This window comes from Cinclus cinclus, chromosome 3 (assembly GCF_963662255.1).
Source record: "Cinclus cinclus chromosome 3, bCinCin1.1, whole genome shotgun sequence".
Lineage (NCBI taxonomy): Eukaryota > Metazoa > Chordata > Aves > Passeriformes > Cinclidae > Cinclus > Cinclus cinclus.
In genome coordinates, this window is record NC_085048.1 from 94,696,079 (window position 1) to 94,722,637 (window position 26,559).

Here is a 26,559-nt window from a genome sequence, read left to right on the forward strand (position 1 = left end):
ATAGCTTCAATTAAACCTTTTTAAGAGCTGTATACTTTAAATTGTGTATAAACTTTGCCATTTAAAGCAGGGAGAATCCAGTTGAAGCGTGCTTGATGGCAATCTTCTTATTGACAGTTTTGGAGCAGTGTTTAAAAGTGGCTACACTCCTTGGAGAAAAGTTCAGGGAAAGAAGAATACAAGAAATTTTCCTTGTTTGGAGGGTCTGTATGACTTGGCTCCTTCATATGCTCTCAGATTTTCCTACAGAGATGATGATTTAATTCCTTTTCAAGACAAGTGAACCAAGTAGAAGCTATAAAAGAGCCAGCTTTCCTAGTGGTTGATAATATTTAGTCAGTTGTTGAAGATGAAAGAGGAAAGACATTAGAAGTCAGTATTGGACAAATGGGTTTCTAAGGAACCTTAAACTGAAGAGTTGGTTAGTAAATCCCAGGCTCATATATGGATACCATTCCTATAGAGCAGTGAGGAAAAGGGCGGGGGGGTGAACCCAACAATCCCCCTGGCCCTGGAGATGATTGCAGTAGAATAATATCAGTTTCTCATCGCCTGTATGTTAAAAATTTATACAAGCTTTAATGTTAGCCTATAATGAGTTATACAGAGTGAGAGTAAAATAGACTATTTCAGTTGGAAGGGACCTGCTGGGATCATCTGACCCAACTGGCTGACCTATTCAGGGCTGAGCCAGTTAAAGCATCTTGTTAAGGGCATTGTCCCAGGGCCTCCTGAGCACTGACAGAACTGGGACATCAACACCTTCCTGAGAAGGTCTGCTCAGGTGCTTGACCACCTTCTAGATAAAGAAATGTCCAGTCTAAACATCCCCTGGTTCAGCTTCAAGCCATCCCTGCATGTCCCAGCACTGGATCCCAGGGAGAAGAGATCACTGCTTCACTTCCCTGCCTCAAGAAGCTGTAGAGAGCAATGAGGTCACAGCTCAGCTTCCTTTTCTCCAAATTAGACAAGTCCAAAGTCCTCAACCCATCTTCTTAGGACATTCTTCACAGTACTGCTACTAAATTTCCAAATGAAAATACGTACATTGAGGATGTTAATAGGATTGCACTGACCTTTTCCTATCTGGTGCCTTGATGGAATCGTATTTCCCTGTTGTAACTCTGGTATGAGCCAGAAGTTTGTCCATGGGAGACATCAAAACTCCCTGTTACTTTTGCAGAGTGGGTTAATAAAGATTAATATTGATTTCATAGCAGAAAGGAATTGAGTGAAATACTGGCTTAGTTAAGTATATAGGGTTTTCCCCACTCTGTGGGGCTTTAGCCAGTGGGCATGCTGTAGCTCAGTAAAGCTTACATTTTTATGCTAAATATAAATCAAGCAGAGCAAGAATCACTCAGACAATGCTTTTATTGTTAACACCTTCCTTACAAGTGCTTTCCTCATAGAAAGGCAATCTTTTTTGCTCCTATTTGCTGTGAAAATAGAGCAGATGCTCAGTTGGAATTGAAGAGGTAGGTAGGAACACAGGAAAAGTAGATAAGAACTTTTGTAAAACGTGATGTCTCAACTGTAAAAATGTGCATTGATGTCTGTAATACAGTTGCCAAATAGTGTATCAGTTTTTGGTGTGCTAAGTTGCATTTTGCTTAATTTTAAGCAAAAGAACAATCATATGTACAACATTAAGAAAAGCTGCAATATTGACATTTCCCATATTTTAATGGGATGAAATAGCAGTTAGTTTCAGATAATTTCACCCCGATAATATAGACATTAAAAAAATATAAAATCCTTTTGGATTATTCATAGATATTTTATGTGGGGATAAAACCCATGGAAATTACTTGCATTCTTCTTGGTTTTAATAAAACCTTTAAAAAGCAGCTTACCAGAAAAGTGAATTCTCTATCTCCTTTACATCATTTTGCTGTGGGTTGTCCTGCTCCTTGGAGATGTAAACAAGTAAAGCTAAGTGCAGACAAATAGAATGAACACTGCATGTTTAAAAAACATCTAGATAGAGTTCATGATTAAAATAATGAAAAACTGCTAATTATACCTAAATAATTAAATTGTGAGGCTTATAAAAACTTTTTTGGCAACTTAATATGTGGGATTTGTTGTTTGAGTGGCTGTTAAAATGATAAAGCACATAGGTGTTATATCTGATATAACAGCAAAAACTAGCTTAATATTTAGGAGCAATTCAGATTGTTCTCTTGGGTCAATGACATTCTGAAAACATGAGGATTTTCTTCCTGTGCAGGGATTTATTTTGTATTGTGTGTTCTCATGGAGAATGTACAATATGATGCATATCTCATTCTACCCTGCAGGGATTTAGCTTATCCAGGAGCATAATAATGACAAAAAGCTATGTTTTATCACTTCTGGTAACCAGATCTACCAACAAAGGGAATAGTTTCCCTCTGGCAAAGTAAAGCATTGAGGTTAAACACCTCATAATCCTTAGACAGGAGAGTCTTTTTTTTTTTTTCTTTTTTTTTTTTTTCAGTAAATACAGCTATTTATTGCAACTTACCTTTTTTTGACTCCAGTGAATCTTTAAGTGAAAAGCAAGAGTGCAAAATGAATCTGTTGTCCTGTGCAGGGCCAGGAGTTGGACTTGAGTGATCCTGATGGGTTCCTTCCATCTCAGGATATTCTGTGATTCTATACTGTGTAAATCCTTTATGATAAATATCACTTAAGCTTTTGCTTCCCTTAACTCCTGTCTCCCAGGAATGAAGCAGAGGAGAAGCACCCACACTGATAGTTTCAGTTTTATACGAAGCTGTTTGTTGTTTTCTTACACCTAAAAACAGGGCACAACAATTGCAGGCAGTGCCTTTGTGCTGCCCCATGTCAGTCTGGTAGGCATTAATTTCAGCTTAAAGTCTAAATGGCTTGTTGTTCCTCCAAGGGAAAAAATGGCTTGTTGTTCCTCCAAGGGAAAAAAGAAAAGCCCTTCTATTTCCAAGTTCCAGTCTCTAGATCTGCACATGGTGAAATAGAAATTAATTGCAGCTAAGTGGAATGATATAAATCAGAAATCAAATGTTTAGACAGGGCTATATCCAGAATTGTAACTGGAAGTTTAGGAAGGTAGTGTTTGAATAAGGGAGTGCAAAGATATGATTTGGAATGTGTTGATGCATTTTAACTGACTCACAAAAACCCCAACTGACATTACTGTCAGTGTAAGTGGGAATGTTCCTATTTAAAATCATATTAATATCTCTTTCAACCTCCTAGGTTATTAACAGCTGCCTTTTTAACACTTTTTTGAAATGATGGGTGCTTCACAACAGCTAGAAAACTCTTCAAAGTATGCTTCAAAACACAGCCTGTTTCCCTAATTTTCTATTTCATGGCTGCATTCTGCAGGATTTCTTGCACCACTGAGGAAGCAGGGAGCATTGATGCCTTGGGGTGTGAGGCCAAGGAGTTGCTCACATTGATACTTTCTCACAACTGAGGTTTGTGAAGAAAGCCTGAAAAAGAATGTCTTGGAATATCTAGATACTTTTATTGTCCTTTGACACATTCAGGTTTGTGTTTCCCTGAAATGCATTAGATGAATGAAACACACTGCAGATGAAGTCTATCAACCATAGTGTTATTATTAAGTCCCATGCTGAGGAACACGTTTTTTTAACATTGCTTTGTGCAGTGTGATGTTCAGGTGACATAAAGGCTATGAACCAGATTTAATAATACATAGGATTTCCAAAAGCTTGTTTTCCAGTGTGATGCTTCAAATGAGGACCAAATTCCCTCTCTGATATACCCTATTCACTTCCATGAGAAAACTCATTCAGTGCTGTAATCTGAAGGAGGCTTTGGCTTCCCTGGGAGCCCAAAGTCAGGATGCTGCCATGTTACACAGTGTTTTCCCCTCCAGGAAGCTCAAGCATTGGTCATTGTCTTTCTCAGCTTGAAAAATACGTAAAGCAATCACATTTTTATACCTGTGAACTGCCCCTATTCAAGTAGGTTTGTACACAAAGGAACAAATGTTTTCTACTACCTCACTGTTCAAAATACCGGTAGAAGCACTGAAGTTAAGTGCTTATTTAGACTGGAAAGGTGACTAAATAGAGCTGTAGTAGTCCAGTCCAAAGCTGATCAGTCCTCCTGATACTCAGTTATTTCCTTGAGTGAACTTGCTGGTATTACAGCAACCCTTTTTAAAGACACCATTCCTCCTTTTCAGCGTGTTTGCAAAGAAGGATGCTGGTTATCCATAATATGTTTCATACTGAGAAACATCTGTGGGTTTTAACCAATCTATTTATATTTTCTTTATGTATTTCTTAATTGTGTGATGTTCAGACAAAACTTGCCACTAGGAAAGGACAAAATGAAGCAAAACACGTGTTGAGCAGGGGCTGACGCTCACAGTAAATGGTGCTGGAACAGAGCCTGTGCTTTTCTTCCTCTTTTCCTTTTCCCCTCTTGGAGCAAGGTGTTTATTCAGTTGTAATCAGTGACTGCAGTTTGTGCAGTAACTTGGTTGTGCTGGTTTTGTCACAAACAACTGTGATTGTCACTTTCTGCTATCAGATTTGTGAGAACTAAGTACAAAGGTAATTTAATACACAGATCAACTTGGCTTTTGTCCCAGCAAAAGAGTGTAATTCACCATTTCTTTCTCATGAAAACTGATGAGGACTCTTTTGTCCACAGGGTTGGGTTTTTTTTGGCTTTTTTTGAGGCTGATGGTGATATTTAAACTGGATCATTGGAAGTATAATACTTCAAAAATTAGATACAGCAAAATTAATTAAGTGGGAAAGATCTGGTTTTGCCATGCATTTCTGTATTTCAGAGCATAACTAAAGAATTTTGGGGCATAGTTTTCAGGGATAACTTTATATTGACCAATATAATAGAGTCATCACAACAGCTGCAAGGGATTGGTTACACTGCTGGAATTTAAGCCTGGGTGTACTCAGGTTTTTTCAATGCATGCTTTTCAAAACAAAGCAGTTTGATAGCAGGTGTGACCTTTAACCCTCCCTAACTTTGAAGAACTTAATCATCATCATTTGTTCAGCACTGAATATATTTTGCAGGTGGAGGAAACAGAGGGAAATGTAGTTTGGTTTTGATGGGACAGGGGGAGGATGAGGAATGATTGTGTTGGTATTTTTACCTACCTTGTGTAAACCAGATTAGGCAAATTTAATTTTAAAGTAGCCCCCATGCAGGAGAAAACAATTTTATCTGCTAATATAAACTGGAATTGCCATAGAAACCTTTATACAAGTCAGCATGAATACAAAGCCTGTACTCATCATTGTCGTTGGGTGGGTCTGCCCGTGCCAAAGCATTGTCTGATACTATTACTCATGGCAGAGCCCATTATGGCACAGCCAAAAATAAGTGACTGAATGTATGTGGAAGTTCAGATCTTTACAAATGAAAGCTAGGAATTCATGTTTGAATCAACTTACTAACAGTAAATATGTGTGTTTATGTTTTTTCTCTCATCTGTAAACCCAGGAGTCTATGCTGCAGTTAAAAAAATTGTTATTGCCAACACTGTGGCTTTGCCTCCTTTTCCATGAAGTCGTGAAGGCACATTCAGTGTTTGCTCTGCCTTGGTGCAAGTTCATGAAAGGGTCTGTCTGTTTAAGCAATTCTCTTCATCCAGAGTCCTGTTACTGCTCACTTCAGATTCAAGTTGAGAGAGTTTTGACTTCAGTACTGGGTTTCTGATCCTCCAGTGTAGCCTGAGTTGGGAAAAGTTGGTTTTGTGGTTGAGGCTGTCGATCAGACAAGCAGTCCCCCAAGCTTGGCGCAAACTTCCTTTCAGCCTCAGGGAATTGACAGTTCAAAGTCATTTCAGAACTCAGTTCAATTGGGTTTCTCTACATTTTGGCTGCTGGCGAGTCTGTTGTAGTGCTACCAGGATTTTTTTGCATCAGTTGGAAAACTGGGTATTCAGTAAGTACCAGTAGGATAGGTAGGTATTCAGTAGGGTTCAGTACCTCTGGAAGTCAGATCTGTGCACCTAATCTGAAGGTTGGTGGTCACTTCATAAATATAATCTTTTGTGGCTGCATTCAACAGAGAATCTTTGTCTATACCTTTCCTTGAGTTACTCTGTAACTGCAGATTGGTTGTTCTGCTTTTCTCCAACTTCCTCGTGGCTGAAAGGAGCAAGTCTTACTACTGTGTAGTAGTAAACAGCTGTTTCTACTTTGAAGAGCAGTAAATTTCATTTCTGTGGAGTGGATTAAGTTTTTCTGAAAATCTCAGATGAGTCTGAGGTTTAAACTGGTTATCTGTGTGTGACAGCTTGCAAATCTGTGCTTTTGGCGTGTGATGCTACTAAGTGATCGATTTTATGCAAGTGCCTGCTTCTTAACTCAGTGCTTCCCATACTTTTTAAAAGAAGCAATATTAAATGTGTCCTTGGTGGAAAAACAGATCCATAACTTAACTGAAGCCGTTGTATGGTCACAACATCAGAGTGATTTTCTATCACATTCTTGAAATTACTTGCAGATTCTTCATGAAGGTTTTTTTTAAGTGAAATTTATGTGAATATTACTGGGCCAGTAGCTAAGAAATTGAACTGAACAGTATTAGAGAAGAATAATTTTCGTTTGGGTTTGCTATCTCCTCCTCAAAATAATGTACTTTATATTAGATCCTTAAGAAGTAACAAAAACTTGCATAAAAATATTTCATAGAGGTATCCTACGACATTCTAGTACCTGTATTATGGCAAGACAGAATTTATGGTCAAAATAATTTCTTGTGATGGAATTACAAAGGACAGCTGTGAAATTTTGTGAATTACATTCAGAACATGGTGTTGGGGGTCTCTGTTTCCATCATATGCAAACTTTATCATGATTTTCAATAGTATTGAATTTTCATCATATTAGTTTATTTGGTCTCTTGCTGAACACTGGAAAAGCCTCTGGAATAGTAATTCCAAAAATCAGCTGTATAAAATTCCACTTTTGAAAGCCCAGCTGTCTGTAGCTGTAATTATTCTCTGAACTACTTGTTTGCAAAGACTCAATTGAATATGATTGTGGGCCTTTCAAAATAATTCACATCCTAAAATATCTGATTTTTATAATTTATTTGCTTACACTTGTATGAGAATAATGAAACAAATTGGTGTGTGCATGCATATTTCATGCATTCTCAATTACTCACTTTTTTCTCTTGTTTCAGACCAACCAGACCATTCAAGTTACCAAAAAGGTAAGATTCAGTGCTGTCGTAGCTGAGGTTTGTGGAATTCTAAAGGTCGTAGATGAGGTGATGGCAAAGCTGATATTCTCCATGCAAAGCAAGAATAAGGAATATTCAAAGGAAATAATAAACATTCAAATTAAATCAGATTTTAAAAGTATTTCTTTAGGCAGTGGATAGTAAACTTCTGCAACTGCCGTGGGAAACCAGGTAGGTAGATACTATCAGCAAGGTCAAAGAACATTTAGAAGAATTGATCTGCAATGTGTCCCTAAATAAACACTGAAACAAAGAGCCAGGGCCAAGTTCTTTAACATCCCTAATAACACATCTGCAAATCAGGGGGGAGCAGGAAGGGGATAGAACATGCAGGATATCCAAACTCAGGCTCTATTTACAGACAGAAAAGCAGTCTCCTCATTAATATTAGGCCAGAATTTAAAAACCTATGCAGATTTCAATGTTTCTTGTTTTCAGCTATTTTAGGGCATTTTTATTAAAATCTATGCCTGACTACACCATGCTTCAGTACGTTTTTTTGATTAAGGGTTGCCCTGAGAAGTGGCTTGGTTGTATCATCAGTAGTGATAAACAAACCTGACAGACAAGTTTAGAAAATTTTATAATAGAAGTTTTAATTTTTCCTAAAATTCCATGCAGTCTAGAACACTGGGTTTGGGTTGTATAGGCTCTGTAGCATGGCTGGGTCAGAGAAAATAGCAGAGCATTGTATCTAAAACTGTCAGTGCATCAGAATGGCAACAAGAAACCATCTCAAGTGAAAATACATTAAAAACACAATCCATCCTTAGGATTTGCTTTCAGTAGAGAGCAGGCCTGTTTGTTAGCTATCTGTTTTGAGTTACAGAAATCTGTGTTGATATGATTTAGGTTGCACAAATATCTGTTGTGCATAGTGACCTTTTTACAATACAGAAACTATATATGGTGCATTTCTGTCTCTACATGAGCCTGAGAAGTGGTTGAACCAGAGGGCTTCTGTGTATACAGGAGCCGAATTGAAGTTTGTCACTAGCCACATATTATGCTTAAAATAGGAAAAGAACCTAAACATTCTCATTTTTACCTTCTCCTTTTGAAGAAAACATCTGAGGTCTTGGATCACCTTTTGACAAATTGCTAGATAACAGTGGTGCTTTTAGTGTCACTAAATATAGGTTGAATTACTGTATCTCCTAAGCATTTTGAATTACTTAAAGCATGAATTAAAACAAAACAAAACAAAACAAAAAACAACTAAAACCAAATCGTTTTAGGTGTGTGAAAAACATCAGGAGGAAATAAATTAATGAAAGCTGTATGCATTTTAACGGTACATAGCTAGCTAAAATTAGTACCATTCTAACAGACTGAAAACAGGGCAAATGTCATAAAAAGTGATATTTCACTCAGTGTTAAACTTATGTGAGTTCATTCAGTGCTGGAATCTTTTGGATGAAAAAAAAAAACCAAGACAGTGTAAGTGTGGCTATATGTCTAGGTCATTGCACAACCAAAAAATAGTTCTAATTAGCCATCCAAAAGTGGGAGCTTTTATCTGGATTTAGAAGAGTACTAAAGGATGTGCTTAGCACTAAGGATGTCCTTTCTGAATGTGATTCCTCCACTGAGAAATTGAATTAAGCATTTTCCCCTTGGACTCAAGCATTTTCAGGCAAGTAGTTGTTTATGCCCAATATGTCAGGGTGGTAGCTTCCTCCTCATAGAGAAAAAAAAAACTAACTAAACTCATGTTATAGCTTTTTAATGGATAAAAAAATAAAAGACCCTGCCATCTCCTTAGCCATATACAGTGGGTTGGAGTTGAGGCTGGTTTTAGGCAACTTGGTTGGAGCTAGAGCCCTCAGCAGCACTAAATAATGCTTAAAATTTAAAAATAGAGTGGTCAGTCCTTCTGTCAGTCCAGGTCAGCTTTACTTACCTGAATTTCAGTGTGTGGTAAAAGAAACAAGAGAATTTTACAGGTGTAAACAAGCACTTCACTGTTTTCTGTATGTGGCTTATTATCACATTAAACACTTAGGACAGAGTTTCTTTTACAGCTGAAGGAATTTACCCAATTTAAGAGTGCTCAGCTGAGAATGGAACTATAGAGACAACATGTCAAAGTGGTAAATCTGGCACTCATGATGAATAGGAAAAGAAATATTTTGGGTATAACTCTTATAACTTCAGAGCAAATGTCTGTAATGGCTAGTTTGCCTTGCTTGGTGTTTAGAAAAACATTTAGTCCTGTAAATAGGAAAATTCTATTAGGTCATTTACTTCCCTTCACTTCTTTGTACAATTGTTCATTTGGCAAGCTGCCCCTTTGTGATTGACTTTAATGAAAACTTTGCCTCTAGATAGCTTTTCAAGCTTTTGCTAATTAACCTCTTGTGTGAGCGTGTCAGAATTATTCCATGTTTACCTAATGGGAAATGGAGAAACACCCAGTGCTTTGGATTTCCTTGCTTCTCAAAGCTCACTTAGAGCCCTAGAGCTGCCTATTTCCACATGGTAAGGAAAAACAGGAATAATCTTGCTCTTGCCATTGATTTTGCAGTCAGAACACTGGGAGCCCACTGCTGGAGTGGGGAGATGGACAGTCCCTCCCTTCTTAGCAGCAGGACAGAAATGTTCGGTCGAGCTGATTATTGTATTGTGATTAATTAGCAAGTTGCTCTTAAAACTGAAAAAGAGCCATAATCTTTTAAGACAGTAGAAATAAGTAAAGCAGCTCTGCTATAAACTTTGATGTTATGCTGCTTGTAAGTTGAGGAGGAAATAAGAGTGGAGATCTTCTTGATCAATACTTAATGTGTACAGAGACCATTCATATAGAAGTTTCATAGCCAGTAATTACTTTTCTAATGCCTTTGTGGGACTTCCTGTATTCTCTTTGCTCCCAGTATTGGACAGTGTTGCTTTTAAAACATAAACTCTATGAATTCAAGTCTTTATTGTAAGAAAAATCATTTAGAAACTAAGATTTCTTGGTTTCACTTAATTTTATGAACATTTCTCTTGAATTAACAAAAACAAAAAATGTTTTATAAAAATAATGAGAGTTAAGTTTCCATATAACAGTTCTTGCACTCATAAAATTTAGAATTAACTAGGTGTTAAAATCCAGGGATGGATGTTATGCTGTAAGACTAGAGTGAATGTTGGTTACTTTATCATGTTGCCAGCCTTTGAACTACAACAGATTTCATGGATCATGAGTGTGTAGGTTTTGAATATTTTTAAATTACTATTTTTAAAATAGAGGAAATGTTTTCTTTGGGTTCTATTTTCAAGCAGATCTTTTTCTTTCTTGGATGTTTTTCTTTAAAATGCTTAAATTTAAAAAAACCTCAAGCAGTGATGTTTTTGACAAAGCATCTTTTTCTAGTGGTTCGCAGTCATAGATAAGCTTACATTTTTTGTCAGAAACCTGGGGAAGGATAATGGTGTGATCTGCAGAGCTCTTTAGAGAAGTATGGATTGGTTCTGTGTGCAGCTTTGGTTGCTGTAGCACCTCTCCCTGCTCCTCTCCCGCAGCTACGCCGCGCTCATCGCCGACTGGCCCGTGGTGGTCCTGGGCATGTGCACTGTGCTCATAGTGGTGTGTGCACTCGTGGGAATATTAGTTCCAGATCTTCCAGATTTCTCTGATCCACTGCTGGTAAGCCCTTATCAATTAGTTGTACTGTCAAATAAGTGTTTTTTTTTTTTTTATTTTTGCCATTTTTTTTCCCAGTGGAACCAGTAAACAGCAAATGCAGGTACAGCAGTTGATACAGTATTAAATCTTGACATCAGAGCAGCAAACGATAATACAAAGCTGCAGTTCCCATCAGAGAATGTTACCCACTACTTTCCATTCCCTCTGATGAAGTCCAGGATCTGGTGAAGGAGAGGGGACTCTAAATGCCTTCTGGGGAGCAATAGTAACCATCACATTGAAAGGCTAAAAGTATTTTTTATCAGATTCTGTTAAATGTTGCACTCATTTTTTACTTTCATGAATTGTCTTAAGCATGAGTACCTTTCAGGATTTTTTTATTGAAAATACAGCATTTAATTATTATCCTCAAATAAAAATAAACTGTTCCTCTAAGTTATTGGTATTTATAGGATAGTATGTGTATCTGTACCTATGCATAAGTAATGGATATGTCCTGAAAACAGCTATGTTGTTAAAACTGTTTGAAAGTCACTTTCAAATTTATTTAAATATTTGACTTATTCCTGGAGAAATAGAGAAGAAATACTTGGCAGTTTTTAATAATATATAATCCAGAAAGAGTGATAATTGAGATACAGAACAGGACATTGTAGATGCCCTTTCTCTGAAAACCAAGTGTTGGTTTTCATTTGGTGGGCTAAATCATCATCTCTTCTCAAGGAGAGCAGTAGGACGTGCAAGAATTCTTAATCCCTTGTCACTCTCTACAGTCACTCATTATTTTGTCTGACTTGTCATAAAGCATTTTGCCTCTAAAAGTAGATGCCTGGAGTAATTATGCCTCATAATGAAAACTATCCATCACTTCAATCGTGTTGCCACTCTCCCGTTTGAGCTGAGGAATGAAAAGCATTAATGGAATTTTGTGCTTCTCTCCCCTTAGGGTTTTGAACCCAGAGGGACAGCTATAGGACAGAGATTGGTCACATGGAACAATATGGTGAAAAACACAGGGTACAAAGCAACACTTGCAAACTATCCTTTCAAATATGCAGATGAGCAAGCTAAAAGGTAAGGTTTTATAGTAAAAATGTGTTTTGTTCTGTTTTATTGGTGGTTTTGTATGTACATCGTGCTTTCACCAGTGCTCTCTGAAGTTTATATACTGCCACTGATTGCCATAAATATGGAATCTAATATTCTAATAAGGCCTTTCATATCAGGCTAGATATTTTCCATTACAAGCTTTTCAAAAAAATGTATCATTTTACTTTACTCAATGGATATTTTCAGTACTGGACTCAATATCCTTTCATTTGAAGTCTCTTAATTTAAAGAAAAAACTAAATTACTGGTTCAGTTTTTGTATACCAAAATCACATAGGTAAAAATATGTTTTCTCATGTGAAAGCTGTTAAGCTGTGTGACTTGTTTGGATGGTGCTTCTTTTAATAATTTCTTCGATGAGGTAAAGTAAAACTCTTTGTTCTGGTTTAGTCATCAAGATGACAGATGGTCAGATGATCACTATGAAAGAGAGAAGAGGCAAGCAGACTGGAACTTCCACAAGGATACCTTTTTCTGTGATATTCCAAGTAAGTGGAGAAATGATACAAGGGAAGCTAAAAACTTCTGACAATTCAGAATTTTCTGAACTCTTCTGTATATTGTATGACGTATTAGGAAGATATTTTTTACTTAATATATACACACGATAAGCACCACTTTTCTCCATGCAGAAATCCTGATAAAATTGGGCTGAAATGTTTCAAAGTCACTCTCAAAATTATTTAAAGATTTGCCTTATTGGTTCTATTCTATTGGCTCTTTCTCAGAATAAACTGTATTTACTTGAAGTGCTTCCTTTTAAGTGTGTCCATTTGCTGTAAGGAATTTTAATAGTTCTTGGTAGTACTGAACATTGTAAAATCAGTGTTTTGTGTGTGGTTTGAGATGTAGTTGCTACTTCACACTTGGGAAGAAGTTGTGTTTTGTCTGTGCCATTAACTTAATTCTAAAAAACCTATATCAAAATATTTTTCCTGTATATATCCTAAAGGAATACAACTTTATCCACAGTTACATTTTGTACAGAATGTCAGGGTTTGTTTATGGAAAAAAAAAAAAAAGACACACCAAAAAAACCAACAAAGAAAATGTCCCCCTCAAAGAAACAGAAATAAAATGTCCCTACCTTAAAGCACGGTAGGCTTATGAAGCTAAATTAAACTAGGGGACAAAAAAAACAAAGTCTTTTGACTTTTTGCAAGGCACACTGCAGAACTTTGATAAGTCCTGTTCTGGCAGAGAGATGTAGATCTTGCCTCTATTCATAGAAGGACTTGAGCTCCTTTGTGGCTACTTCCACATGTGAGGACTGATAACAGAGGAGAAAAACACAATTGTGAAATTATTTGTTTAGATTACTTGGTCTAAGAGAGCAATGACCTGGGAAAACCGGCATGAAGAATAGATTTTTATTCTTTTTTGTTTTTTTTCAATTATAGTATGGTCTTATATCTAAGTGAGATGATGGGAGCAAGGTCATCGTTTCTGCTCCTGTGAACAAAACCAAATTAGACTGAGAATATCATGAGTAAAGGAGAGGAAATGTACTTGGTACTCTGCTGAGCATTAACTTGAAGCAGAATTAACTCCTCTTATGCAGGCTGCTGTTCTGCACAGTCTCACTCTCCTTTCCTTTGCTGTGTCTGTGTAGTCTCAGTTCTGACAATCATGAAGGAATTGTGTGTCTATGGGAAAATTTGCCAGTCCATTATGTAAAGAAAACAGCTTACTTCCTCTTGACCCACTTTTGTCATTCCTGGTATCTTTCTTTGTCTGCTCAAGGACCTCCAGATTTCAGTTCCCTTGATCCTAAAGCATGGCTGGAGATCTTGAAGCACTGCCCCTGAGTCTTTTCATTGCAGCCTTATGGAAGGCAAAAGTTCTGCAGCTTCACAGCAGCGGGGAAAATGCAGCCTTTTGGGTTTTTGGAATATCTTAATTAATGTGATGATGTTTCTTAACCCAAAGTATCATACTGTCTTAGGCAGTACTGTATATTTGCATTTGTATATTTGTTTCCCCTGTGAGCTCTGCAGACAGATCTCACTGCCACTAAGTAATTATTTCCTTTCCTAAATCTGTCTTCTGATAAATGCAATTTAATTTAAGCTCTGTATGTCTAAACTGTGGAATTCTTGAAAATCGCCTCAAGGATATCACAATTTCCACTGCAGTCATTTGCTTCTAAGGCAAAAACATTCTTGTGGAAACAGCTTTATAATTATTATTTATATTCCCAAATGACTTAGTAAATCAGCCTTTGATTACTATTATCAGCATACTGCCATTATGCTGTGCCAAGAATTTCATAGTTTGCTGATTAGATCTTTTGATTTTTATTTGTTTGTCATATTTCAGAAGATAGTTTGCTTGAATAGAAGGTTTGTAGAGCTTCTGAGTGTTATGTGGTATTGAAGATGCCATATTTACTATAAGCACTTTAAGGAAATGGAAACTTTCATGTGGAGTGATTCTTACAGATAAACAGCTCATCTTGAAAAGGAGGTGAATTCCCATGACTCTACAAAGATTTCACATGTGTCATTTGAGTGGTGGGATTTTGCCCCAGCCTTTGATACTGGGTCCACCCAAACAATCAGTGAAAAACCCCCTTCTGTAATTTCAGGTGATCGCTATTCACGAGTGGTGTTTACATCAACAGAAGGAGAGAATTTATGGAATTTGAATGCAATTAAGTCAATGTGCAATGTAGACAACTTGAGGGTAAGTCACTATGGCATTTGTTTCACTTGCAGGTACAGAGCATGCATTTGGAACTTTGTTTTGCTGCCCACTGCCATCTAGTAGCATATGAGAGGACTTTATGTGGTTCACCTCCTGTCAAATGGTCAGTCAGCATGTACATGTAGTTAAAAACTGCTTTCAATTTGTAGATCAGGTTCTATATTGGGGAATTTCTTTGAGTTTTCTACTAATAGCATCCAGAATGGGTTAGAAGAGGGTTTCTTCAGGAAAGGACAGTCTAAACTTTTACTGTGTATTTCCTCATAGAATATTATTCCATGGATTTTTGTTCTTGGGTCCCAGCAAATAATTGCTTTTTCTTGTGTTTTTACCTCCAGGTGAACTAACTATAATCTCATAGTATATGCAGTTTTCTCTGGCATACAGTGGATCACTCAATTTTTTTTTTTGTTAGTTTACAATAGGTTGTCCAACGGACAACAAAGGAACTTAGGTAAAATAACTAGAAATGCAGCCCAGTTAATTAGATGTTGATAATGATAATTGAAGAGTAATACTAATTTTCTCTTTAAACTTTATCATTAAATCAAGTTACTTGTAAAATAAAAATCACAGTAAAATAAAACTTGTCACTTGCTGGAGCAAACTCCTTTGAACCTCTGAGTAAACATGAACTTTTGGTTCACGTACTGATGAAAATGGAAATGAATGGAATGGAAATGAAGCAATTTTGCATGGAAATGAAGCAATGTGTTTTTCATCTGTTAATACTGTACAAATTATTTCCATTTTGCTCTTCTCTAAAAATATTCATAGACAGCTTAATTCATATTTCTCATTTATTTAATGAGAAATATTTTCATTATTGGATTGGTCGTTGCCTATTAGACAGCTGTATTAATTTAGCAAATTCCCAAACTGCTTTCTCTACAACAGCCATCATTTGCTGGCTTAAAATGTTGAGCTGTAGCAGAGCATTGTATAATGAGTCTCCCTTGGCAGTCTGCTGACCAGCATTTTGTCCTGGTTGGCCTCCCTTGGTGGAAGTGGGTTTTGTCCTCACACACTCTCGAAATGTTCTGTATTTCCCCATCAGAGATGATTGCACTGACAGGAGTGCTCATGTGGTTTTAGCCCTTATCTCTTGCCATCGGAACGAGCCAGGTGAGCAGAGTACAGGATCTAAAGCAGCCCAGCTCAGTTTTGAATGAGCTGATCTAGGGAGGAGTCATATCACCAGGGCAGAATAACCTTTAACAAGGGTAGAAATTGAGACTGAGGGAGGAGATGCTAATCTGTGCATTTAACTGTAGAAATTCAATCCCACAGGCAGCTGAGGCAGGTAAATCCCAGGTAGCGCATATCATTGCAAAGCAGTGAAGTCTGAATTAAAAAACATCATTCTGTTTTACAGAAGACAGTTAATTACCTCTGAAGAGTATCTCTGTAATGGTTGCATTGCTCCTGAGAGTTTTTTCTTTTGTTCCTCCCCATCTGCTCACCTTGATAATAATGTATGATATCAAATACTGCTGTACTTTCTGAGGGAAGGATGAAACTACTTTACTACAACAAACAAGCCCCATAAAAACAGCTCTTCCTTTGAATTAGGAACACGTCAGAAAATGAAATGTTTGCTGCATCATCTACACCCACAGTTGTGTGGATATTAATAAATAATAATTTTTAAATAATGTTTTTGTAGATCTTTATTTGTAAACTACTTAGAAATAAAGTAATTTAACACGTCAGCTGAGTAGAACAACAGTGCATCATGGTGTGGCAGCATTGATTTTTAGCTAGTTAGTACAGAAAACAAATTAATGTGGTTTGGTTTTGCTATTATTGCGAGTCTGTGCATGTACATTTATTATAAAAATTAGATACTCAGGGCTAAGAAAGCCATGAAGTTTTTTCATAGTTTCTTTTTTAAATGCTTGTTACTTATAAGTAACATTTTAAATTATTTTAACACTTTCTAGCAGTTTTTAAGTACTTTTAGCACTTCTTAGAGCTCACAAAGTGCTGTGCTGTGTCCTGAATGCTAAGTTCTGCTGGCAGCCAGTCCTTGGGGAGGGAGAGGTTGCTGACTTGCACTGCAGCCATAACAAAAAAATCCATGATTTCGATGACCTTCTGGTCTTACAGACTTTTCTGGCTGTAGCTATTTTTAGTTTTGAGTTCATGCTTGTTTAGGGCCACAGTTCTATTGAACTGAGTGGTAAAGCTTTCTGTAGTCAAAGACAGGAAAACCAGGCACTGCTTGGTGGAAATGCAAACCTTAGAATTCATATATTTTTCTGATGATAAGTAGGATATCAGCACCAACTAGTACTGGCTTTAGTACAGAACTAACAGCATATCCTCTATGTATTAATTGTATTCCCATCTGCTTGTAACTACTTTAACTATAGGTTTTACTGACACTTAGGGGCTCTACCCTGCAGCTGTTCAGCATATGGTAGTTCTATAATCTTCATGGAAACTTTATATACAAAATAGTTGTAGGAGGTGTTCTAAGTTTTTTACTACTTGGATAAGAAGAGGGGGGGGTTTTTTCCCACCTGTTAATTGCAGAATGTTTTCCCTATAAACTGTAAACAGTTGTTTTATAAACTTTAATGACTGTATATTATGTCTTCAGCCTGCTTCCCCAAAGCAGTGGATTTGTGATTCTCTGTCACTGCAGAGAGCCATTTGGGTAGATCTGCCCGCAGATGCATGCAGGTTGCACAGTTTTATTGCCTTACTTGTTCCAAAGTAAATTAGAGAGGTGCCAGTGGCAGACCAGGTCTGGAAACACCAGAATGACCTTTCCAGTTCTTTGGATCACCAACAAAGCCCAACGCTACAATCTATTAACATTTTACCTAGTATTTTAATGAGCTATCAGGAGCTAAGTTTTGTATTCTACTTTCTAATTTCCAGCTGCCAGCTCATGTTACTTTGTCTATGGCAGCAGTTATTTTGCCAGTGATTATTTATGGCCTGCAGCAAGTGTAGAAGAACCGTATATAAACCTCATTGTCCCATCTTGAACCTGAATACATAGGGAAGACAATACAATCCTTTCCTCCCAGATTGCCTATTATGTCCTCATAGGACTAACCTGGAAATGTGCCATGAAAAACAGATATGCTATTCCAGTGCTTCCTTTTATTTAGTAGGTTGTTCAGTTTTTCCTGAGTTTGCATGTGTGAGTGTTTTTATCTGGAAACAATCAAATGTGAATTATCCTGTTTTTTTGGAATTCCAGTTTGTTATTGTTCAGAAACTGGTTGACAAAATTTGGTCCATATTAAAGCTTTTATAACTGCTGAAAGAATCCCCAGGTGTATCTTTTGGTCTGCATTACAGAGGATTGCTAAGAATAAACCTGTCCAATTTTGCTGAAAAAAGAAAAAAGAAGAAGAAAAAAAAGAAATAAGAGGCTAAGTGGTTTCTTTCAGATCACCTAAATTTAAAGTATACATGGACAACTGTTTCAGGGCACACTCCTGTGAAATTTGAAGCACATGGCCTTGTTTATGTGACCACATTAATATGTGTTCATCTATGTAACTTGATCAAAACAGAACTTTTACATATATTTTAACTATTAGAAGGATTAATTCTACTTGGTCACATATAACAGAAGCTCTGTTTTTTGAGACTTTTATTCCTCATGCTCTCCAAAGATTGAGTTTTCTCAGCTTGTGAAAATTTCCCTGATCTAACCTTGTTACTTAAGAGTTTCACTTCTGGTTTACAGTTACCTTCAGTTTGCATAGAAGTGTCTTGTGGTGATTTAGCTAAGTCATGCTCTTACTGTCTTCAGCTAAATCTGGAATATTCTAGAAGTGAAACAAAAATACCCCATAAGGGATCAAGACTCATTTAGTTCAGGAGAATCTTTAGTCAGAATGTGCCGTGCACCGTGGGTGCAGTGTTCAGAGGCATGACCTGTTATTTTGGGCTGCTTCAGGACAGTGGAATTCCCTTGTGTTTGTGCTTTGGAAATCCTGTATGACTTAGGGACATGCAGTGCCTGGGTGGCAGGCAGAGCTGTTTGGGGATGGTGCCTGCCAGCTGTACAAGAGCTAAAAGAGACTCATAAAATTAGGGTTGTAGAAGAGAGATCAGGTGATGGAAGTTATGGTAAAGCTGTCACATCCTGCCTTTCAGGATGGTTAAGTCCTTGCATCTCCTAGGAACTTCAGGATATGATTCCAAGCAGAATTAAACTGATGTATGTCTGATTGTTTATTCTCAGGAGTGTAGCATAATAGAAGAGAGTTAACAGTCCTCAGTCTGCAAAGAAGCAAAACACCTCAGTGGGTCTTCAAATAATGCTCTTAACGCTTCTGGCAATTCTGTGCCACTGTGACAAGTCTGTGTACTGGCTGGTTTAGTCTGCAGCATGTAAGAGCATGCTGATCAAAAGCAGTGTGTGTGGACATAAGAATTTAAAATGGTAGTGCCAAAGCACCGTAAACTGAATTTTCATAATTTAAAGTTGTTCCTTGGGGTGTTTTTTTTTGGTTACTGTTACTTTTAATTGGATTTTTCTCCCTGTCTTGTCTTTGTACAGATCAGATCCCATTCCCAGTTTGGTGATCTCTGCCAGAGAGCCACTGCTGCTTCATGCTGTCCCAGCTGGACACTGGGCAACTATATTGCTATTCTGAACAACAGGTCATCGTGTCAGAAAATTGTCGAACGGGACGTGTCTCACACCCTAAAGCTACTTCGCACTTGTGCCAAATACTACTACAACGGGACCCTGGGGCCGGACTGCTGGGACATGAATGCCAAAAGGAAGGACCAACTCAAGTGTACTAACGTGCCTCGCAAATGTACCAAGTACAATGCTGTTTACCAGATCCTTCACTACCTAGTGGACAAGGATTTCCTAAGCCCAAAGACAGCTGACTATGTCTTACCAGCTTTAAAATACAGCATGCTCTTCTCTCCGACCGAGAAAGGGGAAAGCATGATGAGTATTTACCTAGATAACTTTGAGAACTGGAATGCTTCAGATGGTGTAACAACCGTCACAGGGATTGAATTTGGAATAAAACATAGGTTGTTTCAAGATTACCTGTTGATGGATACTGTGTATCCTGCCATAGCCATTGTAATTGTTCTGTTAGTTATGTGTGTGTACACCAAGTCCATGTTTATCACGCTGATGACTATGTTTGCAATAATTAGTTCCTTGATAATTTCTTATTTTCTCTATCGGGTAGTATTTAATTTTGAGTTCTTTCCGTTCATGAATCTCACAGCACTGATTATCCTTGTTGGGATTGGAGCAGATGATGCTTTTGTCTTATGTGATGTTTGGAACTACACAAAGTTTGATAAACCTCATGCTGGAACCTCTGAGACAGTGAGCATCACATTGCAACACGCTGCTCTTTCCATGTTTGTCACGAGTTTTACAACCGCTGCTGCCTTCTATGCTAATTATGTCAGCAATATCACAGCAATCAGGTGTTTTGGTGTTTATGCTGGCACTGCCATTCTGGTGAATTATGTTTTGATGGTTACATGGCTGCCTGCTGTAGTCGTATTACATGAACGATATCTTCTCAATATTTTCAGTTGCTTTAAGAAACCTCAGCAGAGGGTATACAACAGCAAAAACTGCTGGACAGTGTTGTGCCAAATGTTCCACAGGATTATTTTTGCAGTCTCAGAAGCATCCAGGATATTTTTTGAGAAAGTTTTGCCGTGCATTGTTATCAAATTTCGGTATATTTGGCTTTTCTGGTTCCTTGCCTTAACAATTGGTGGAGCATATATCGTGTGTGTGAATCCAAAGATGAAACTGCCATCGCTGGAGCTCTCCGAGTTTCAGGTATTTAGGTCTTCTCACCCGTTTGAACGATACGATGCAGAATACAAAAAACTTTTTATGTTTGAACGTGTCCACCACGGAGAAGAGCTCCACATGCCAATTACAGTAATCTGGGGTGTCACACCTGAGGATAATGGTGACCCTTTAAACCCTAAAAGCAAAGGAGAGCTGCAGCTGGATACCAGTTTTAATATCGCTAGCCCAGCTTCACAGGTTTGGATTTTGCGTTTCTGTCAGAAGTTAAGAAATCAGACTTTTTTTTATCAGACAGAAGAACAAGACTTCACAAGCTGCTTCATTGAAACATTTAAGCAGTGGATGGAAAATCAAGACTGTGATGAGCCATCTCTTTACCCCTGCTGCAGCCACTGGAGCTTTCCATACAAGCAAGAAGTTTTTGAATTATGTATCAAAAGAGCTATAATGGAGCTAGAAAGAAGCACAGGGTACCATTTAGATAGCAAAACTCCAGGGCCTCGCTTTGACCTTAATGACACCATCAGGGCGGTGGTGTTGGAGTTCCAAAGCACCTACCTCTTCACACTGGCTTATGAGAAAATGCATCAGTTCTACAAAGAGGTGGACTCATGGATTTCGAGTGAGCTTAGTTCTGCTCCTGAAGGTCTTAGCAATGGTTGGTTTGTGAGCAATCTTGAATTTTATGATCTTCAGGACAGTCTTTCTGATGGTACTCTGATTGCCATGGGCCTTTCAGTTGCTGTTGCATTTAGTGTAATGCTTCTTACAACTTGGAACATAATCATAAGCCTTTATGCAATAGTTTCAATAGCTGGAACTATTTTTGTCACCGTAGGTTCTCTGGTTCTTCTTGGGTGGGAGCTGAACGTGTTGGAATCTGTCACAATCTCGGTGGCTGTTGGCTTGTCAGTGGACTTTGCTGTTCATTACGGAGTGGCTTATCGCTTAGCCCCTGACCCTGACCGAGAGGGGAAAGTAATTTTTTCTTTGAGCCGTATGGGTTCTGCTATTGCAATGGCTGCCTTGACTACATTTGTAGCTGGGGCAATGATGATGCCCTCGACAGTGTTGGCATACACTCAGCTTGGCACTTTCATGATGCTTATAATGTGCATTAGTTGGGCTTTCGCAACCTTTTTCTTCCAGTGCATGTGCCGATGCCTTGGGCCCCAGGGCACCTGTGGCCAGATCCCACTACCAAAAAAACTGCGGTGTAATGCCTTCTCTCAGGCCTTTTCAGGAGCCCAAGGGGGCAGAAGTCAAAACAAGTCACATCCTGTTAGCAAGTACCAGCTGGACTCCAGAAGTCAAAAGCCAGAAATGGAGCATGAGCACTATGAGCTTGAACCTCTGGCATCACAAACCAGAATCTGTAACCCTGCGGAGAAAGTGACGTATGAAGAAACTCATATCTGCTCAGAGCTCTTCAGCAGCAGGCCCCAAAACTCGTGTGTGCCTATGCATCCAGCCTATAATAGTGAAGTGAGTAAAGGCATCCAAAATGTTGCTAATTCAGCTGTGCTGCCGTCATCTATTGACCAACACACCATATGCCCGATTTTCTCTCAAAGCAGGCAGTGTAGCTGTCCTGATGCATATAAGCAGGTGGCAGTGAAGTGGAGTCCGCACTCCTGTCAACGGTTAAGTGACACCTTCTGCTACCAGTGTTCTCCTTCCCCAGGGACTGTGCAGATCCAAAGTTCTGTAGCTCCTATAAATGCTTTACAGCAAGCTGCCGAGGGTTACGTGCATCCAGTCCAGCACGTCCTCCATTGCAGCTGCCTTCAAGGAAGGCTCAAAAGAACGATGACACAAAACTCTCTGCCTAAAAATTTTTTCCTCCAGTCCGTGCAACAGTTCCAGGCACATCAAAGAATAAACAGGACAGATACACACGCTCATCAAAACTTGGAGGAAAACCTAAGAACTGTTCCAAAGGTGATGAGCTCCTCACAGTTCCTCTGCCAAAATGCAGCACCTCTAGTAGTATGTTGCTCTGAATGTGAGAACAGCGTCTCAAATAACCAAAAGGGATTCTGTCAGCAGACAGACAAGTGTGATGAAAAGGGTGGTACAGAAGCAAATGGGGTGGAAAGCAAGAAAGCCTCTCTGTCAAAGCAGAAAAAAAAAGCTGAGAGCAAAATAGATCAGCATTCTTTGCAAAATGACCGAGTTTTGAAGGCTGACCAAAAAGATAAAAAACACCTGCTGACCAGATCAGGGAGAGAGGCTCGCTCCGAGGGTTGCCATGAAAGTTCACGCTGTTGTGGCAAGGCAATCGCAGTGAAGTGCAATTCTGTTGACTGTCAAATGCCAAACATCGAAGCCAATGTGCCTCCTATGTTAACGCGCCCAGAACTTTCCAATGAAAGTTTGTTAATAAAAACACTATAATAAACCTTCAATTTGGCAATCCTGCGTCTTTCTTTTAAAAGTAAGTTTAAAGCACTAGAAAGGTAAATCCTGAAGAAATATTAATTATAATTTGCCTTTTGGAATTAAAATTGTATTTTATAGAACAATAACATTTATACATTTCATAAAGCCATTACATGTAGTAAAAGCTGATGTTGTCCAGAATGTTTTTTTGCTATAACTCATAAGGTGGATTGTGCTTCATTTTGTTCCAGGGCATTAGTGTTTGATTTCTCTTTATAAAGCATTACAAAGAAACTCTCCCTTTTCTGAAGCCAGGACTTGTGAGATTGAGAACATTTGGGGCAGACCGAGATTGCCACATTTCCTGAGTGACATAATTTACCTTTATTCTATTGCTGCCTTGGCAGGCTTCTGCACAGCTTGAAACAGCAGCAGGACTGTAACTGTGTTCTTTCAGGATTGTTTGACAGAGCAGCTCTACAGAGTAGCCTGTTTGGGGAATATTTTTAACTATTCATCCTAGCAAAATCTAAAGAAAAGCTCCTGGAGATCTACAGCATTTGCGTTCTGTGTTGCATTTCTGTGTACATAGTGCAGTAAAGCATTTTAAACTGCCTTTCTGAAAGTTACTGTATAGATTTTACCATTAAATACCAGAGAATACAGGTGAAGACAATAGTCAGTGAACATTGATTTCTCAGTGATGACAACAAAAAGACAGTTTACGCAGCCAACAGATGCATGTAAAATCAGGAGTTGTATAATTGAACATGAAGTGCCTTGCAGTACTGAACTTTTTCCCACAGAGTTAATCTACTGTGGAGAAAAGCGTAGTTAATGCACAGGCTCTAGACTTACTGCCAACTATCAGATTAAGTCAACTCAAAAAGCTCAGAAACATAAAGTATTGTGTTCTGAGTGTGCCTATCTGGAGAAGTTCCAGGATGAAGTTACAAATACTGAACTAAACCGTGTAACCAAGACATTGGATTTCAGATGTTGTATCAGGGTAAGTACAGGGTTTAGTCACATGATAGCTGTGGGTAATCATGGGAATACTTGCTGTTCTTATCACTCAGGGAGAATGGACTTGAGAGCTGGAACTGTGTAGCATGTCATGATTTCTCTGTACCTTAATGACAAATCTGTCTTCATTTCATCGCTCAGTTACGCTGATGATATTGATTGATGAAACACAGAAGATAGATTTCATGGGCTGATGTGATACCAGGTACTTAGTGTGTAATGAATCACTGGAGGAAAAGCCTGGCTAATTCTGTGCTAGTGCTCATGTCGAAGGCTTGCTGAAGGTTCACACCATGCAACAAAGCCACTTTGATTTGGGTGAGAGTAGTGATGTTAGTGTTTATATGTCCCAGTGATTGGAAGAGGTCGAAATCTACAGAAAAACTTAAATTAGTTCTACATGGTTTAAGAAGATTGTCATTATTCCTTAGTTATAAAATAAAAACTCGGTTTTAGTTACCTTGGAACTTGTCACTCAATTTAGAGCCTGATTCTTTCATTTGTAATGAAAACAATTCAGATCTTTTCTGTGCACTGCAGATGCCATTAATTATAAGCTAACACTTGCAGTGCTAGCAATCTAAAGAAATTTAAGGGAATAAGAAATAAACTGGACTGTTGCTGTTGTCCAGCTTTTTTCCTACTGACCACACCTGGTTGAGTGCAGTTTGTCAGACCTTTGTCAAAGCAGCATGTAGTGCTGATCACCGTGCCTGTGGTAAGAGCTGTCATTCACACCTTTGAGACATGGGCCTTTGGGGAGGTCCCCAGCCAATGCATCTACAGAACAGAGAACTTTGTCAGATTATGAGCTCAAAATGTGATTTTTCCTTAAGCCAGTTTTCCATCTTGCATTCTGGGTAAGGAAACTATCTTCAATTGCTTGTATTAATAGCTGGTTTTGTAATGGTGATGTAAATGACAGAGAGTCATGTTATACCTCCATGATGATTTATATGTTCTTAAAGGCTGATACAGTGAGAAAAATGGGGCAGATAAGGTCTTGAGATGTAACGTGCTCTTAGGAAAGATTGAAATGAGCTAATATGCTGGGCTAGAGCAGCATCACTGCTCTATCTGCCTTTTGTGACTTTACCATTTCCTCCCTGCAAACTGCTTTATCTTTCCCAGATCAGTTGGCTGGACAAGGAGCAATCACTGATAAGTTAGATAACTTTGATGCTTGGAGATGTAGCACCTTGTGTGTATGTGTCTGTGTGTCTGTGTGTCTGTGCTGCATCTGTGTCAATTCAGGTGTAGACTCTCAAATCCAAGCCAGTGCAACCCCTGGAGAGTGGAAGAGAGTAGGAATTGATTCTAGTGGCAGATGAATGCTGCTGAGGCTCTGCATTACTCTATCCCCAGAAAATCCAGGAGATATATAAATAAATGCTAATAATTAAATTTTTACAGGCTACTGGGAGCAAGCAAGGATAGGTGGAATTCTGTTCCACTCCAGGAAATTTTAACAAGAATCATTACATCCTGCTGAGACATCTCTCAAAGACTTGCCAAGTCCCAAGGGAATCTGATGAGCTTAATACTGGCATTTCCATTAACTAATTTTCTGTCCATTGCTTTTGGGGTTGCAGGGGGGATGTGGATGTGTGCACACCATAGTTGTCTCAGTGAGGTGCTTCTCTTGTAGGTTGGATGAGGGCCCTGCCACTGGCTTGTGCTTCCTCCAGGAAGTAATGTGGTCCTGGATGTAGAAGATGCAGAGCTTTACTTCTATGGATAATCATGTTTGGGAATTGTTCTGCCAGTGATGACACATGTAGCTTGAGACATGACAGGTGAGCTTTCTGCCTTTCCAAAGTCTAGGAAAAACTTGACAGTAACTTGCACATGTAGAGAATCTTCAAAGTGGCATCTATTTGATTATTCAAGGAAGGAAAGAGACACTATATGAGAAGACAGTGGTCTCTTTGTGGCTCTTAAGTTGCTGGTATGCTTTCTTCAGGAATAAAGACTACAAGCCAGAATCTTCCCAAGAGTGGGGCTTGTATCTGAGAGCAACTCACTCAAATTTGCTTCACCCAGGGGGAAAATAAATTTTTAACATAATAGATAACCTTAGTTAAATGTATTGTCCTTAGGATCTGTGTTTTTCAGGTCATAATCACATTTATAGTGTAGGTAATACATTAATCAGTTTAACAAAAAATATTTAAAACTTTACAGTAAGTTCTTTAAAATATTTAACCCGGCTCAATATATAATCACTGGAAATGCAACTACCTCATATGAAGGATTGGGGAGTGGGTAGGTAGCTGATAGAGTAACGTAAAGGAGCTTTAAGTTACTGTTTCATTGTGTTTTTAAAGAAAATCAAAATTCATCCTTTAACAATCACCCATAATCACTTTAATTTGATCTTTTTGAACTGATGAAGGAGAATCGCTTTGAAGTGCTTTGAATGAGGAACACCACTCATTTTGCCAGATGGAGTCCTGGCAGTGAGTCCAAGAGAGCTCTAAAAATACAGGTTGACAAATGACAAAAATTTCAGCACTGTAAGAAATGTCAAATGTGATAAAAATTGAATATATTTTATTTATACAAAGAAAGTTATATTACTTAATACAGGTAGCAGATGGGTGATTCAGGCCAGAATCACACTGACTTCATTGAATTCGACCTTAAATTTTTTCCACATGCTGGCAAGGTGTATTAAATTTTACTGTTGCCAGTAACA

At 38.3% G+C, this 26,559-nt stretch overlaps 1 protein-coding gene across 2 annotated transcripts in view; it reads left to right on the forward strand.

Annotated features, from left to right (window-relative positions):
* Positions 1–22,850, forward strand: part of DISP1 (dispatched RND transporter family member 1) — an 85,574-nt gene extending 62,724 nt beyond the window's left edge. For both annotated transcript variants that reach the window (XM_062490454.1, XM_062490455.1), the window contains 6 exons: positions 7,168–7,197; positions 10,735–10,858; positions 11,805–11,932; positions 12,359–12,456; positions 14,556–14,653; positions 19,206–22,850. In XM_062490454.1, the coding sequence (XP_062346438.1) occupies positions 7,168–7,197; positions 10,735–10,858; positions 11,805–11,932; positions 12,359–12,456; positions 14,556–14,653; positions 19,206–22,850 (4,123 nt within the window). The remainder of the gene's footprint in view (positions 1–7,167; positions 7,198–10,734; positions 10,859–11,804; positions 11,933–12,358; positions 12,457–14,555; positions 14,654–19,205) is intronic.
* Positions 22,851–26,559: the final 3,709 nt, after the last annotated feature.